This window comes from Natator depressus, chromosome 1 (assembly GCF_965152275.1).
Source record: "Natator depressus isolate rNatDep1 chromosome 1, rNatDep2.hap1, whole genome shotgun sequence".
Classification (NCBI taxonomy): Eukaryota; Metazoa; Chordata; order Testudines; family Cheloniidae; genus Natator; species Natator depressus.
Genome location: NC_134234.1, coordinates 135,381,909 through 135,398,031, shown reverse-complemented (window position 1 = coordinate 135,398,031; position 16,123 = coordinate 135,381,909). Strand labels below are relative to the sequence as shown.

The window sequence follows — 16,123 nt, the reverse complement described above, 5'->3', positions numbered from 1 at the left end:
GTATATCTAATACTGGGTGATGCTGCATGAGAGAACAAACTTATCTGCATATATAGTGCATTGCAACATATTTTTGTGCAGGCCCCTAAGAGAGGAATACATTGTGGCAGTGTTACAAAGAAAAGGTAAGACTGTCTTCAGAAAGCACACACCTGAAAAATGAGTCACTTTGAAAGCCTATTAGTCAAGGTCAGTTATATTTAACTACCTTTATGTAATGTATCAACTTTTATTGTGTACAGATGCAACCAGGAATGTTTTATTTCAAGTGTAGTTTCAGATATATAAAGATTAAGACTTAATTCATTAGACCAGTTGAATGTAAATGTACACAAATTTTGCAAGTAATGAAAGGAAATTTCATCATTAAGAAAATACATTTTGCAAAGAATGAATTCAGATGCTCAGTTTGCCTTTTATGATTAGAGTCATAATTTTGGTTTATATATGTGATAATTATTTTAATGGTTAAATTTTCTTAAATATGCCCAATGGCCTGTGATGGGATGTTAGATGGGGTAAGATCTGAGTCACTACAGAGAATTCTTTCCTGGGTGTCTGGCTGGTGAGTCTTGCCCACATGCTCAGGATTTAGCTGATTGTTATAGTTGGGGTTGGGAAGGAATTTTCCTCCGGGGCAGATTGCCAGAGGCCCTGGGGGTTTTTCGCCTTCCTCTGCAGCGTGGGGCACGGGTCACTTGCTGGAGGATTTTCTGCACCTCGAAGTCTTTAAACCATGATTTGAGGACTTCAGTAAGCTCAGACATAGCTTAGAGGTTTATTATAGGAGTGGGTGGGTGAGATTCTGTGGCCTGCGTTGTGCAGGAGATCAGACTAGACTATCATAATGGTCCCTTCTGACCTTGAAGTCTGAATCTGAGTCTTTTTTTGCCTTTTAAATAAAATTTTGCTTGCTGTTCATTTGATGACTCCTGTGATGGCATCCAAGAGTGTGGATAAAGTTTTGACTTTAAAGGAGCTGGATTGCACTACACTATTTTATCCTACATGAACGTGATTGCCAGCAATTACGATTTACATGATGCTGCATGCATTTTAATAGGGTAAACAAGGACAAAAAAATCAGGTTCATGTCAGCTGACTACAATGCTTTTAGTTTGTTCTGGTCTACAGTGACCACGAAATTGCATTCAAAATCATGTCCGTTAATACCATTGTTGGCATCTGTGTTTAAACAGTAAAAATCTTGTGGCCCTCATAGATTCAGTTATAACTTATCTAGATTTAACATTATTAATGACTTTCACTGTGGAATTGATTTGGAGGAAGGGAGTCTTTTTACTTTTTTGGAATGTGAGGGAGTTCAGCGTTGTAAAGCGTGTGGGAAGAGGGGAGGGGACTTGATAAATTGTGTAGGATGAAGATTTAGGGCACAAGAACAAAAACTTGGATTAATTCAATAAAATAATAGGCTGGTTTAAGGGAAATAGAGAATAAACATTCATAACAATGCATTTGGTTGTTTGGAATAATTTTGAAACTTAGTTGGGTGGAGCTCCATGTGAAAGCCTTACAGCACTTTTTTCATGCAGTTAATTAATTGTCCTATGGGATGGAGCCTTCATTAGAATTATTGGCACTTACTGTATCTTATTAAAACAACCTCCAGTGTGGCCTTTATATAGTCCTACACGCCATAGGAGGGTAGTTATTTATAATGATATAGAAGATACATACTACATTTATATTTGAAGGACATTCATCTAGGACATGGGTACTCGAATTAGGGGTTGTGCTGTCATCCTGCCTTTCCCATGTTACATTGCCAAATAGGAAATGGGTCTTGGCTAGATATTGGGTACCTGGCATGGATGGGAATTCCTAGAGGTAGTTTGGGGCTACAGTATGGCAGATGCTGAGTGTTACTGACCTTTGGAATACACCATTTATCAATTAACTGGCAGGTGTGAAGTGTTGCATTCTAAAGGGATTATCACCTTTGTTCCAACCAGATCAGGGAAGAAGTGGGAGAGATTGAGGGGGGAAAAAGACACCCACTGAAGACTGATTACACTGAATGAAGGTTCAGCTGGTACTTCTGTTTCCCCAGGAGAGAGTTGAGGAGGAGAGAGGTCACTACTGTTGTGTGTCTCACCCTTTCCTTGGCTGGTGAAGTGAAGACTAGGGAAATGACAGTTTTACTTCACTGTGTGCCTGTGTAAAATTTTTATATCCTTGCAAAATAATGCTTGAATTGCCTAACGATGGAACTGCAGAGAAAGTGAACAGTAGCAGCTTTGTACAGAGAAGTCTCTTATGAAATATTTCCTGGTGACTCAACCTCTATTTGCTAAACTGATCTAAGATCTGATGGATTCCTGTATAATGTCTCTTTAAACAAAATCTTACTGTTGTAATTATTGTTTTGTTTCTTATATTTACATGGCTAGGATCTGTAAACCTGTTAATATTTCCTAAACAAATTGTGTGTGTGTGTGTGTGTGGGGGGGGGAATCATTCATTTTGCAATCTTATCTTCAAGTGCATTTTTCCTTGAAATCTATTCCCATTGATAGTTGTTAATGAAGATTTCAGTCTTAATCAAGACTTCTCACTGTTCCCCCAAAAAGAAAAGGAGTACTTGTGGCACCTTAGAGACTAACCAATTTATTTGAGCATGAGCTTTCGTGAGCTACAGTGAGCTGTAGCTCACGAAAACTCATGCTCAAATAAATTGGTTAGTCTCTAAGGTGCCACAAGTACTCCTTTTCTTTTTGCGAATACAGACTAACACGGCTGTTACTCTGTTCCCCCAAAGATAGTTTGCTTCTTTGACCAAAAACACTACTGAAAAATGGACTACAGTTATTACCAATTCTATACTGACTACTGATTTGTTGCTCCAGTTTTGTATTTGTTTAGACTAGGAAAAGTGATCAAGGTTGGCCTGAGGTTAGTTAACACATTTCCACTCACAGTTTAATGCATTTCTCTTTCCTACCTCTAAACCCCTACCAGAAAAACAAAACCAACCTTAAAAATCATCCTCTACGCTACGCAGAATATTGATCCCAAAAATGGAGCAGTAAGAAACTCTATGAAGTCCACTAGGGATTTCACTATTGCTATTGATTTTATGTAGAAGGTGTTCAGATACTACAGTGATGGTGTATGCATCATCATTTAATGCATACGTACTTAGAGAGCTAATATCAACTTTTCCCTGATCTAGACACAATATTGCCTCAGTTTAACTATTACGGACATCAGTCAGCTACATTGAGGCAAAAGTTGTTAACCTGTATATGTATGCTTGGGAAAGGATTAAGGTTACGTTGGGGTTAGCTAGATATTTTAGCTAACATGAATCTCATCTGAACCACTTTCCTAATGTATACAAATCCTTGGTGACAGGCTGGGGTTTTCAGAGGAGCCTTACTCGCTTCGGTTCCTTTGAACATCCTTCCCTTAAGAAAGACTGTGTCATTTGAAGTAGTACTCATGATGCATTAATTTCCAAATAAGTATTTGAGAAAGAGAAATCTGAAACCAAGCTCATGATGTCAGGCGAAGTGTTGGAGTTTAAATTTTCAAAAATGACTAGTGATTTTCAGAAGTGGGTGGTTGATGTCACAACGTGGACAGTTGTGCTGCAGCTGTACGAATACAAGTCTATTGTGAGTAGACCTAACTGCTGGGTTCCAAGTGCTTCTAAGCCCACGGGGTCTGGGTAGAATCTACTAATTGTTTGTAGTCCTGGGTCTCTAGGTTGCACTCCCAGGCTCAGACCTTGTGTCTGAGTCCTTCCTTGGGACATGGGACTTCACAGTGCAGCCGCCTAGGCCCTGAAACCAATGTCTCAGATTTTCTGAGCCCCCAGTTGCTTAGACACGCTCTCTAGAGTTCCGTCTAGGCAGTGGAACTCAAGCTTCTGGTTTAACACCTTCAGGGAAAACGTGGCATGGAAGCAAGGAACATCAGCTTAGCAAAGGAATTTCTTAACCACAGTTACTCTACTCGTGAAGTATTTGAGAGTTACAGGTCTTTGAGAACAGGCCTGAGACACATCTCTCCTGGGCCTGATCTGGTTCCTTCTGAGAGTCTGAAACTTATCAGTGTTCAAGCTGAGCAGAGTCCTTTCTGCCCTTTCTGTTTCCTGCACATCTGGCTTACATGTGGTGATGGTCAAGCCCCCTGCTTCAGAGCAGCACCCCTTTTTAAATGGCTCTTTAAATGTTTCTTCTTTTGCCATGTGGCCAAGCTGAGAAGCTGCAGATTCATCAGCCATGCTAGTGACCAGGTGTAGAAAATTCATTGTTCCATATGTCATGGATTTACAGGATCTGTGCCATTTCCTAACCTTTAGACAGTCCCTGGGGAGGATATGTTCAGTGTGCTAGACTCCCAAAGGGTCACACTCTGCCACAAGGGTAGGTCACATAGCCTCAGTGGCTCCAAAACTGTGCTTCTGGGCTCCAGCATTCCTGTTTCTCTCATTGTGAGCTATGTGCCGCGAGTCCCATTGAAGTAGATTCCTGTTCAGAGACTTACTCCCTTCAAAGACAAGTGCATTTCAGCAAATATTTGCTTTTCAAAACAGAGTAGGGTTTTTATTGTTCAGCTGGAATACAGCATCAGGAAGCCCTTAGGTTAGCATAGAGGAAACAAAAGTTAAGGCTTATTCTGTATTGGCACTGAGGCAAGAATAAAAATAAATCTAATTTGGAAAGTACAAAAAACAGCAAGATAGCAACTGGATAAACCATCAAGTGAAGGATTAGGGCGTTCTTATTTGTCATGTACCAATCCTGCAAGAAATTGAATTACTCAGAGGCAACCCCCTGTGCTGGAGAGAAATTGGCACTGTGCTGGGAAGATCTTAAATTAATTGGTGAGTTTTTTGTTGGGTTCAGTAAATCTTCCTTCTCCCTGACCAGAAAGTGCTTTCAAGTACCTGTGAGATGAGGGATAGCCCAGCCAGGTGGAATAGTGGCAGGTGCTGGACTAGGGGAGGGGAGCCCAAGACCCCTTCCAGGAGGAGAAAATGATACACATTCAAGGCTATTTCACATACCTTTCCCAAATCTAAATTGGGGGCAGATAGTTTAAATGTACTTACTAAGAGACACAGTAAAGTTAACATTCATATACCATTGTTAAAGAGCAATTTCTTTAGACTCGTTAACAAAATATTCAAATAGGCAGTCTACTATCTTGCAGTGCTTCCCCTGGTCCACTAACTTGCACCACTCAATCAGCACAAGGGAAGCTGAAACTTCCTGTAAGTACCCTGTAGGGAATACCTCTTGCGTGGGGGAGATCTCAGTAGGTGTAGAGCTAGCGCCTATACCTCCTTTCCCAAAGGCCACAGCACCAGGGCCCAGCGCTAGAAGATGCCTCCTCCCTGAAAATATGCCTCAAGAACTCAGCTACATCATTGTAGCACTTCAGTGTAGACAGTATGTATGCCAATGGGAGAACCCCTCCCGTCAGCATAGATAATCCACCTCCTCGAGAGGCGGTAGCTAGGTCAACAGAATAATTCTTCTGTCTCCCTAGCACTGTCTACGCAAGGACTTAGAGTTGTTTAACAACACTTAAGGGTGTGGATTTTTCGCATGCCTGACTGACACAGGTAAACCAGCCTGATTTTTCTAGTGTAGACCAGGACTGAAACTTTCTCTTCACTATTTGTTAGTTTACATCTGTTTTGGGTTGGGCAATGAGAAAGTTTTCAAACTTCAAGACCTATCATGCCATAGCATTTTTACTAATTTAATCAGTGCAGTTCATATCTGAATAAGAATCCATTATAAGTTTAAACCAACCCATATGCCACTTGATTGTTGCTCTCCTACCAATGGTACATGTAACATAGTTTTAGAAGTGCTGAATTAGTCAAATTCACTTGTTTATAGTCAATTTCTAAATAACTGGGGGGCTGCAATGTTTGGGTCGCAAACATTGCGGAGTAACGTTACTTCCTCAAGAATGGTTTCCATGGAAATTGGGAATTATACATTTTTATTCTTTGTGATTTGTTAAAAACATATGACATTAAACTGAATTGGAGATATTTAAAGACCAGCTATATGGGGGGTATTACGGAGAAGATTAGCAAGTGTGGAAGTTTTTCTTGTAAGTATTTCCATCCCTTTTTAAGAATTTTGTTTGTATTGAGATTTCTTGTTGACTCCTGGAATGGAAAGTGAAACAATGTCTTTAATTGGCATACAGTAAAGGATAGTAACTGACAGGAAGATTTTCAAAAAATGCCTGACAGACTGAAAAGTAAATGTCCCCAGTCAACTTTCAGTGTGGCTTCTGCTCCTAAGTCCCTTGAGCGCTTTTGAAATTCTGACCCAAATGTCCTCAAGACATCGTAATGCATTGCATAAAGTGAACATGTGTTATGAATGCTGTGTGGGTTTTAACAATATACTGTAACTGAAGCGGTTTTTCTAATGTGCATATTCATAATGCAGTCCAAGAACAAACTGTTATTTTAATAATCAAGAGTATTTTCAGTGAAATAGTAAGATTTAATCTGTGGAAAAGTTTTTGATCAGGACACTGAGTTAGGGAAGTCTTGCAGTCATTAAACAAAAGTGCTTTTTTGAGAGGAGGGAATCTTGATAGTGTCTGGCCCCTCTTCATGAGACATACACATTTTAAAACCACAGAAAAATGAATTGTTGCAGCTGAACCTTTTGGAGGTACAAATGGAATTCTAATTTTTGTAGAATATTCCTTTAACTTCCTTTAACAATTTGTACTATGCTGTAGATGATAACTGTAAGGAAAAACATACCAGCCCATCATTTTGGTAAATTTAGTTGAAGTACAGTTCCTTTCTGAGTATCTGATGATTAAAATATTTGTACCTTCAGAGGCAGGACTCTCACTACAGAATTTTATCAGAAAATTCTTATCTGCACTATCATCGTTTCAAATGCACTGGTATTAGTATGCGGAGCCCTAGTGTGGGCAAGTCTTTGTTGGCTGGAACTGGTGCAGATAAAGTGTTGGTAGCACCAGCCGTAATCTGGTTTAAGGTAGTTGATATGGGTCCTTTCCACATGTAATGCACAGTAGAAGATTAGATAAGTTTATAAAGCTCTCAATATCCAAACACAAACATTTTAGCAGCATATTGTTACATGGATGTTGTATTCACCACTTCTAAAGAGCTGTCCTAACAGTATGAAAGGCAGTCTTCAATCTATGAATGAAATTCGTGGTGTTTATATAAAGGAAAGAAAAAAGGGACATCTTTTCCCAAAAAAACAAACAAACAATAACCGTACTTGGAATAATGATGGTGCTGTGTCTACATGAAATCTTGGAAATCTCACTGGGGCAGTGCTATTACTGGTAGCAGTGGTGAAAGCTTACGCAGATAGATCTCCAACATGTTGTAACCCATGTCTTCTGGATCCACTTATATTAGATCTAGATGATATAGTGGTAAAAATGCCTGTGCCCTGTCTTAGTGCTCCCTGCATTATATCACCAGTGGAGGAGCATTAATGGTAGTACAATGGTAAAATATTTCCCCCAAAGGGCTAGTGGAGACAAGGCTAGTGTGTAGTTCTATATTAGAGATAGTATTGTAAGAACCTTTTGGCAAGAATATTTATTGTATATATGTCCACCTGTGTACTATGTGTAAGAATGTATACATTTCTTTTTGTAGCCACGTCATGAATACTTTAATGTCCCAGTTTACTAAATGACTTCATTCATCATGCATGCAGAATTTCAGAGAGGAGATAGACCTGACTTATTCATGGCAGAACTTTATCCTCAGCTTGGTGAAATCAATCATCTTGAACACACTAGACTAAACCACAACCATTATCTTCGCTGTTGTACTTTCCTTCTCCCCTTCTGTTTGTGTATTCTCATGTCTCATCTTGATATAACTTGTTCTTGTCAGCATATGATCTCTTACGGTGTGAAAAGTTTCAAGTCTTTTGTTTAACATTTGTGTGGAAGTCATTCAGCTTGAATAAGTGCATATTGTAACATTACTTGATCTTTTAAATATTTCAGCTGTGGTGTTACTTTAAAATACATATAAAATTGTAGTATACATCAGAAGTTTACAGAGAGAAACTAGTGATCCCATGAAATAGTGTAAGCCTTATCTTTTTAAAGTGTGTATAGAATATATACATACATATGTATAAGCTTTATGTATAGTTGTAAAACTGTATACATCTCTAATGAAAAATGCAAAAGTAAAATGCATTTTCCTCTATCTTTACTTTTAATTTCTTTTGAAAGTATTTGTTGGGGGCAGTGGTGATTTACTGTTTGTTTTGTATAGAGGTAGCGGGGAGAAATTGTTATGCCCAATCATTGGCACTTAAGATAGATAATGTTTTTGTAATGTCACAATCTCAGAGTTCTAACATTCTGATTTGTGTTTAAAGGTTGAGTAAGCTTGAGCACTTGTCCTCCTAGTAATGGTTAAAATTGTTACCCAAGTACATTCCTTTGCAACCTAATACGTCAGAGTTGTAACTTTTTGCTTTTACTATTCAGTCATTACTAGCATATTAAAATCTTAATGTTCATTAATCAGTATTTGTAGTTTGAAATGTATTTAATCGCAAAATGAAGACTGCTTTAAAGATGTCTATTAAAATAACTATCCGTGTATGCAGAGCCAGGATGAAGACACATACTTCACCCTATATTGCCCACTAAAAGTGAATATTGTTACATTATTATATAGAGCTGGTTTATCTTTAAGGCAAAGATTACATACATTTAAAGAGAAAGGAACTGGTGAAATAAATCGTTTATTTCACCAGTTCACAAACAGTTTAAAATTTCAAAAGTATTTCATATATGGTAATGCACTACATTTTAAATGTCTATCTGACTTTAAAAAAAATTGGGGGACATGAAAGGGGAATTTTTGGATTTGATTTTGCAGCATTTTGGAATATGTTATAGAAAATTAGATTATAGGGATGGTTTTCCATTTCCAAGTTTGTTACTCTTTTTTGTAAGACATTAACAGTTTGTGTGAACATGTGCAGTTGGTTAATGCTACTTTAATCTGCATTCTCTCGTGCCTGTTGGCTTAAAATGCTATGCATTGAGCTGTAACAAGATGCTTTTTCTCTTGTTATCTGTATACAGCTGCTTGCTTTTAAATGACTAGATAATGAATTAGCTTTCCTGGCATGTCTGAAATAAAGTATTGCATGCACTTCTGTCTCATGTGAATGACTTTTTTTTTCAACTCTTGGTTCTGGTATTTCAAATGTGTATTTGTTACCTCTGTTAAATTCTGTATTGCAGGTGCCATATAAAATGTTGTAAAAAGCATTCCATAACAGCTAGATAAAAATGTATGCTAATGTTTTCTAAATCTAAAAAACACAAATAGAACTAAATATAGCATAGATCCTGTCCATGTTTTTTTAAGTCTTAAATTGATTCCTACAGTTCGTAACAAAATGTTTAAAAATATCAAGGCATCCTAAATTGGAATGATGAAGGCAGTTGGTAAGAATTCACGATAAAATGTCTGTCACAAGACTATTGCTTATCGCTATTGTACAATAAGCATACCTCATGATTTACTCGTGAGGTCTAGCTCTAGATTTTTAATAACACAGTATCCAGTCAAATTCCATTGAATTTTATTTGAGTCATGAGTGAAGCAATGCACTTAACTACACAGGATCAGTTAGCTGGAAGAAACTTTATTTTGAGTACAGTAAATACTTTTACAATTAAAGATTATCTGGAATTTGAATATACTGTGGCAGAAAAGTTCCTTAGTGTACAAAAATTGAAGTGACAATATTAATCTATAGTTATCTTGTAGTTTATTGTGAAAAGTGTTCTTTGGTCATTTAGGAAATAATCAATTTCACCTCTGTAGTTGTAGGTTTTCAAATCCATTATAATTAAAAGTTAAAATCACAGAAATGTAGGGCTGCAGGGGACCTAGCAGTCATCAAGTCAAGCACCCTGCCCTGAGGCAGGACCAAGTAAACCTAGACTATCCCTGACAAATGTTGAAAAATTGCATTAAAATAAACAGGATAAATGTGGACATCAAGCTTCCAGCAGCTTGCATGAGAATTTAACAGTTCTATTTCTCTTAATTCAACCATCGGAATAAAGTTCAACCCTCATTTATTATAATAAATGCTTAAATTAGTGCACAGGGAAACAAATACTTAAAAAGACACTGTCAGCTCATTGTTTTAATATACTTTTCAATTTGTTTTTGTTCTGTAATATTCTCAAAGCATGAAAATGCTGTTTCTTTTCTCACCAGTTTTGATATTTCATTTTAGAACAGGGATGGACAAACGTTTTGGACTGAGGGCCACATCTGGGTGGGGAAATCGTATGCAGGGCAGGGGGTTGGGGTGTGGTGTGCAGGAACGGGCTCCGGGAAGGGGGTTGGGGTGCAGGAGGGGTGCGGCGTGCAGGAGGGGGCTCAGGACAGGGGTGCAGGAGGTGTGCGGGGTGCGACAGGGGGCTCGGCAGGGACTTGGGTACAGGGTGCAGCAGGGGGCTCAGGGCAGGGAGTTGGGGTGCAAGGTGCAGGCAGGGGGCTTAGGCCAGGGAGTTGGGGGGGGCAGGGTGCAGGAGGGGTTTGGGCTCCGGCCCGGTGCTGCTTACCTAAAGTGGTTCCGGGGTGGCAGTGGTGCACACCGGGGCCAGGGCAGGCTCCCTGCATGCCTGCCCTGGCCCCACACCACACCACTCAGGGAAGCAGCCGGCACCACAACCCAGCGTGGCCCCTGAGGGAGCGGGGGGGCACAGGGCTCCGTGTGCTGCTCTTGCCACATCTCCAGGTACCTCCCCCGAAGCTCCCATTGGCCGCGGTTCCCTGTTCCTGGCAAATGGGAGCTGTGGAGGGCGGTGCCTGGAGGCAAGGGCAACGCATGGAGCCCTCTTCTCTCCCCTCCCCCGGGGGGCCCAGGGACGTGGTGCCGGCCGCTTCTGAGAGCAGCGGGGGGCCTGCAGCACCATGGGGGGCAATCCCATGGGCCAGATCCAAAGCCCTGAGGGGCCAGATTTGGCTCATAAGCCGTAGTTTGCCCACCCCATTTTAGAAATTTTTTTTATTATTATTATGGAGTAGAAATTTGCAAAAGTATTTTTAACATTTTTATAATTGATAGTATGCCAAGGCTCTTTCACACCAGCTTCCATGTCAGTACAGGTCTGAAAATATTTAAGTATTTCTTCAGTGGGAAAACATATCTGTGGGTGTTACATGGTTGGAAGTGAGATTTTTATGTCCTTGGCTTTATTAGAAAGGGGAAATTTTTAATTTTATTGAAAAGTGGGTGGACTGAAAAAATCCACAGGATTTTCTTAATCAGATTGTAATAACACTGAGTGATTTTAGTCTCCTTTTCGTACTTAATTTCCAGGATTATTGATGGAGTTGTGTATACATTGAGGGTAGAATGGACCTCTTGGGTCAAATGTTGGGCGTAAGCTGCTCAACAGTGTCCTTTCAAAGTACAAAAATACACCTGTTTCAAGTGAAGTGGAACTGTCTTAATACTTACCTTTCTGCCTTTAATAGTAAATCAGTGTATACACATGGGTTAATCTAAGATTAAAAACTTGCTCATTCTACGTATTACATGTATAGAGGTTAAATGACTCATTTCTGAAGTGCTAGTGTTACAATACTAAACCACTTGAGTCAAATAGGTACAAGACTGGTAAACTGACACTTTTAAAATGCATTTAAATAGTCTGTAAAACTAAGCTTTCTGAGGATTTGCTGCTAAATTGTAATCTTTCTTTTTCTTGCTTCATGACATGCCTTGTCTTAGGATGCTAAAGTAAGTTTGTGTTTTTTCATTCTCTGGGTGCTTTAAAATTACTTTGGTTTTGGTTTCGGTTTCATAAAGACACAGTATCTCTTTTCATTGACTATGATGATGTTGCTAGTAATTGTGGAAATGGACAGCCCAGTTTTTCTAATTGGCTAGATCTTCTTCCAGTTGCTTAGAAATATTTCTTCAAATTCCCAAAATGAAAGTCGGATACAGATTTTAGTATATATAAATATATTAAACACTTATTTGCTTTATTTGGCCAAAGGTCTTCATTGAAAATTTAGTGCAGTACCTTTAGGAAAGAACTGGTTCCAGAAGTTTATACCTGGTCTAGAATACTAGAGCACAAAATCTTGGGCTTCCCTTCACTTCAAGAGTGGCCATTTCATCCTTCTCAAATAGTTTTTATCCAGTATACAATAGTGTCTCTAGCTGGGAGGTCTATTTTGAGAATTAATACTGTTGTTTCTGTCTGACTAGGACCTGTTGCTTCCAAAACTTAGGTTTAAAGGATATTGTAGCTGTACAGTACGTTAGCCATTTCATTTTTACTTGAGGAATTTTGGGTTCTCCATAAAATATCACAAAATGAAGTAAAGTTAATCCATTACATGATTTTTAAAAATTCATGTCTGTTTTACTAAGTTGTGACTTGTTCCATGATGGAAGGTCTGTTGATTTATTTTCTTTAGTGTTAAGGGGTCATAAAGCTTACAAGCCATCCCTGTAAACTATGGCAAACTTCTTAATCCTTTTAGAAATGCATCTGATGTCATACATATAAACACATTTTTCCTTATGATTTTTTTTAATTAAGCACTTTCCATATTAACTTTCCGCATATAAGCTTGTTTAGTAGGAGCACAGGATCTGTTTACCACTGTCTCAAATTTTCCCTCCACAGGAAGCAGAGACCCCACGTAGTGTACTTGAAGAAATTGGACTCACATAAATCTCCTCTGAAGTCTCCTGGTGTTTCACATACTGTAAATGTTCACTGCCATCATTTTAATGTTTAGCTAATGGTGTAAGATGCTGTTTGTCAGTATTACTGTTTTGCTAAGTTGCTTCATTCAGGCCTACAAGAAAATATCCCATTTAAAGTTTTAAAAAAGGGAACAAAAATTTAAAACTTCCAAAAAAGGATAAAAGAAAGGGATTTCAATTCAAGACCTCTCTCTGCATTTGAGAGCATCATAGGTGACGACTTCAGTAATTATACTGTTTTATAAGCACCAGTGACTTAAGGAAACAAATGAATCAGCTTCAATACATTGTCATGTTTAACAGAGAGGAAAGTACATGTGACAACTTTAAATGTGAAACATAACAATATGGAACTTGGTTTTATGCAACCAAAGACTTATTTGTTCACCTACATTTTATGTCAACATTTGTGAAAAATCTGCTTTTTTCAGTTAATACAGAAAGATTGGGAATTAACTGTTTACTATGGAATTTTTTTCATTATACCAAAGAACCCTATTATGATCTGTATATCAAACTGGTATGAGCTGTTAAGGTGGTTTCATTTTTTAGGAACAGAGCTGCAACCAGACCATTTGATAAAATGGAAGTATACAATACAAAGATTTTTCACACAAGTACATGAGAGTTAAGTTATAAAGGGAATGCAGGTTGTAAGAAGTAATTTGTTTATTGGAACCATCCTGTTTTAACATCAATATTATTGCTTAATCACTGTAGACTTGTACCTAGATTATGTACTTTGCCCTTCTGACTATTCAGATGAGTAGATAGATAATGTAAAATACGCTGGGGTAGCACTTGACATCATGGAGAGAAGGGAATAATCTAAAGGGAAAGTTAAAAATGTGCAATTTAAAAGTTAGAGAGAGCAGGTGGGTAAGATAATATCTTTTATTGGATCAACTCTGTTGGTGAGAGAGAAGTTTTTGAGCTTACTACACTTCAGGTCTGAGAAATGTACTCTGAGAGTCACAGCTAAATACCAGGTGGAACAGATTGTTTAGCATAAGTAGTTAACACACATTTCAAGGGACCATTCAAGGTGAAGTGCCCCACTAACACCCCTCCAGTCATAGGGGGAAATGGAAAGGGGGAGAAGGCAGCTGGGGGAGGGTTGTTAGTCAGCTCCGGTGGAGCCTTCCCAAAAATGGGGGGGGGACCAGGGCTCCTGCCCCTTCTGTGGCTCTGCCTGAGTTCCTGCCAAGCCGGAAGCTGGAGCAGGTTGGGAGCCGTGGACTCTCCACCTGCCTGGGGTTTGCGGGGGTCCCTAGAGCAGCACGTGGTCTGTGTCCCCGCCCTGCAGGCCTCCTGCCCAGGGTAGGTGGAGGGCTTGTGGCTTTTACCCCAACTCAGCTCCAGCTGGGGGATAGGGCCTCGGAGCTGCAGCCCGGCTGTGGTAAGAGCCACACAGCCAGTCAGCTGTGAGGAGGCATGGACCTTTCACCTGCCCTGGATGGGGAGCCAAGGGGCAGGGACATGGGCCAGGGGCTTCTCTTTGGCCCCCCACCCTGGGCAGGTGGAAGTGTTGAGTCAGTGGCACAGTGCCGCCTGCTGCCCAGGCTCCCCAGCCAGGCTCCAGTTGCTGGCCTGGCGGGGTGGGCCTCGGGCAAAAGTTGGGGGCAGGGCATGTGGTGAAAAGTGGACAGGCCAGGCCCGTCCGCTTTCAAAAAGTGGGAGGGCCATAGCCCCCCCATTCCAGTGCTGATGTTAGTGGGGTATAGATTGTTGTGATAAACCATAAATCCAGTGAAAATTATAAGACAAAAACACCACATCACCTGTGGATGAAAACTTTTCTCAAAGTGATCACTCTATATCTATCAGTCCCCATCCTCAAAGGAAACTTGCACAACACTTTCAAAAGGTGAGCCTCTGAGTTTAAATTCATAACTTTGCTAGAGACTAAAAATCATGGACTGAACAGACACACTGAATGTATGGCTTATAACAACAATCTTGTATCCACTAATAACTCCCCTACCCAAGCTGCCTTCCCCCTTATTTCTTCTGCCCCTAGAACTGGAGGGGTGCTAACAGGCCACTTGACCTTGAATGATCCATTGAAATATGCGTTATCTGTTACGCTATCTGTTCCACATTGTGTTTAGCTGTGACTAAGTACATTTCTCAGACCTGAAGAAGAGCTCCATGGAAGATCAAAAGCTTCTCTCTCACCAACAGTTCGTCCAATAAAAGATACCATCTCATCCACCTTGTGTGTTTAATATTCTGTGACAGACATGGCTACACCACTGCATATAACTAATTTAGAAGTTTTTATTTTGAACCCTAGAAACAAGACTAATGGCTTTGCATTTACTAGTATATTATGGTATGCTCAATGGGGGCATAAGCACCTGTTTTAAAAATCTGTTTTATTAACCTGCTTCATTGCTATACATTAATGTCCTGACTGTTACCGTACATGCAGGTGACATTCATTGTGAAATTACTAAGCTTAAGCAAACAAGTGTTTATATACAGTACCACCAAACTAATTAACACTGAGGTCCTATTGAAAATTGGTGAGGGAGTTTCAGCATGTAAATGAACAAATAATCAAGGGTAATACACCACAAAATATACTTTCGTTCATTTACTTTGACAGTTATAGGTGTTTTGCAATATAGTCTACACTTTAAGTATTTAGTCTTATGAGATCTCTGTACAGAACTCTGTTCTGTTGCTAAGAAGTCAGTGCCATTTTTTTCTGCAAATTATATGTGGAGTAGCAAAGTTCTACTGTGCGTATCTGCAGTGATCACAAGGTGAGTGTTTTTCTAAGCTTGTTATATTGGAACTGATCATAGGCTCCATAACATTTCAGTTTGCTCACTTGACATAAGCAGTACCACACATTTACAGTATTCATTTCCACTCATCTCATGTACAGAACACAAGCCTCTCAAATCACTAGACTATCATGTTTGAAAAGGTACACAAGAGCCCTGTTCTGCATTTCACTCATGTCGAATATGTAAAAAAAAAAAAAAAAAGAGGAGATACAACTGGTATGGGATGGCCTGCTGTTTGTGCTGTTGAAGTGATTGAATTTCCTTCATTTAAAATGTCAATTTGAAAGCAGTTTTATGTGTTTAAACAAACCTATTTCTAAGGTTTACGCTGTCACTTGTATGTGCTAGGCTGGATTAAGCTTTGTTGTGATTGTATCAAAACCTGTAACCACTGTCTTACAATTAAATTAATGTGATTCTAATAAATGTTCACTTTTACACCACAGCTGTGTGCTTATATATAATCAAAGGTTTAATATTTTTGCAAGGGGAAGAAGAGGATGGGTAAATCTTTGATAGGTAAAAATGCACAATTAA

General features: G+C 39.3%; 1 protein-coding gene across 2 annotated transcripts in view; it reads left to right on the top strand.

Moving 5' to 3' along the window:
- AP1S2 (adaptor related protein complex 1 subunit sigma 2) overlaps nucleotides 1-16,028 on the top strand; it is a 36,721-nt gene extending 20,693 nt beyond the window's left edge. Inside the window, exon 5 of one of the 2 annotated variants that reach the window (XM_074967357.1) lies at nucleotides 12,706-16,028. In XM_074967357.1, the coding sequence (XP_074823458.1) occupies nucleotides 12,706-12,753 (48 nt within the window). In that variant the 3' untranslated portion in view covers nucleotides 12,754-16,028. Of the gene's footprint in view, nucleotides 1-7,657; nucleotides 9,158-12,705 lie in introns of those variants that run through there. The other variant, XM_074967374.1, reaches the window with a different exon arrangement.
- Nucleotides 16,029-16,123: the final 95 nt, after the last annotated feature.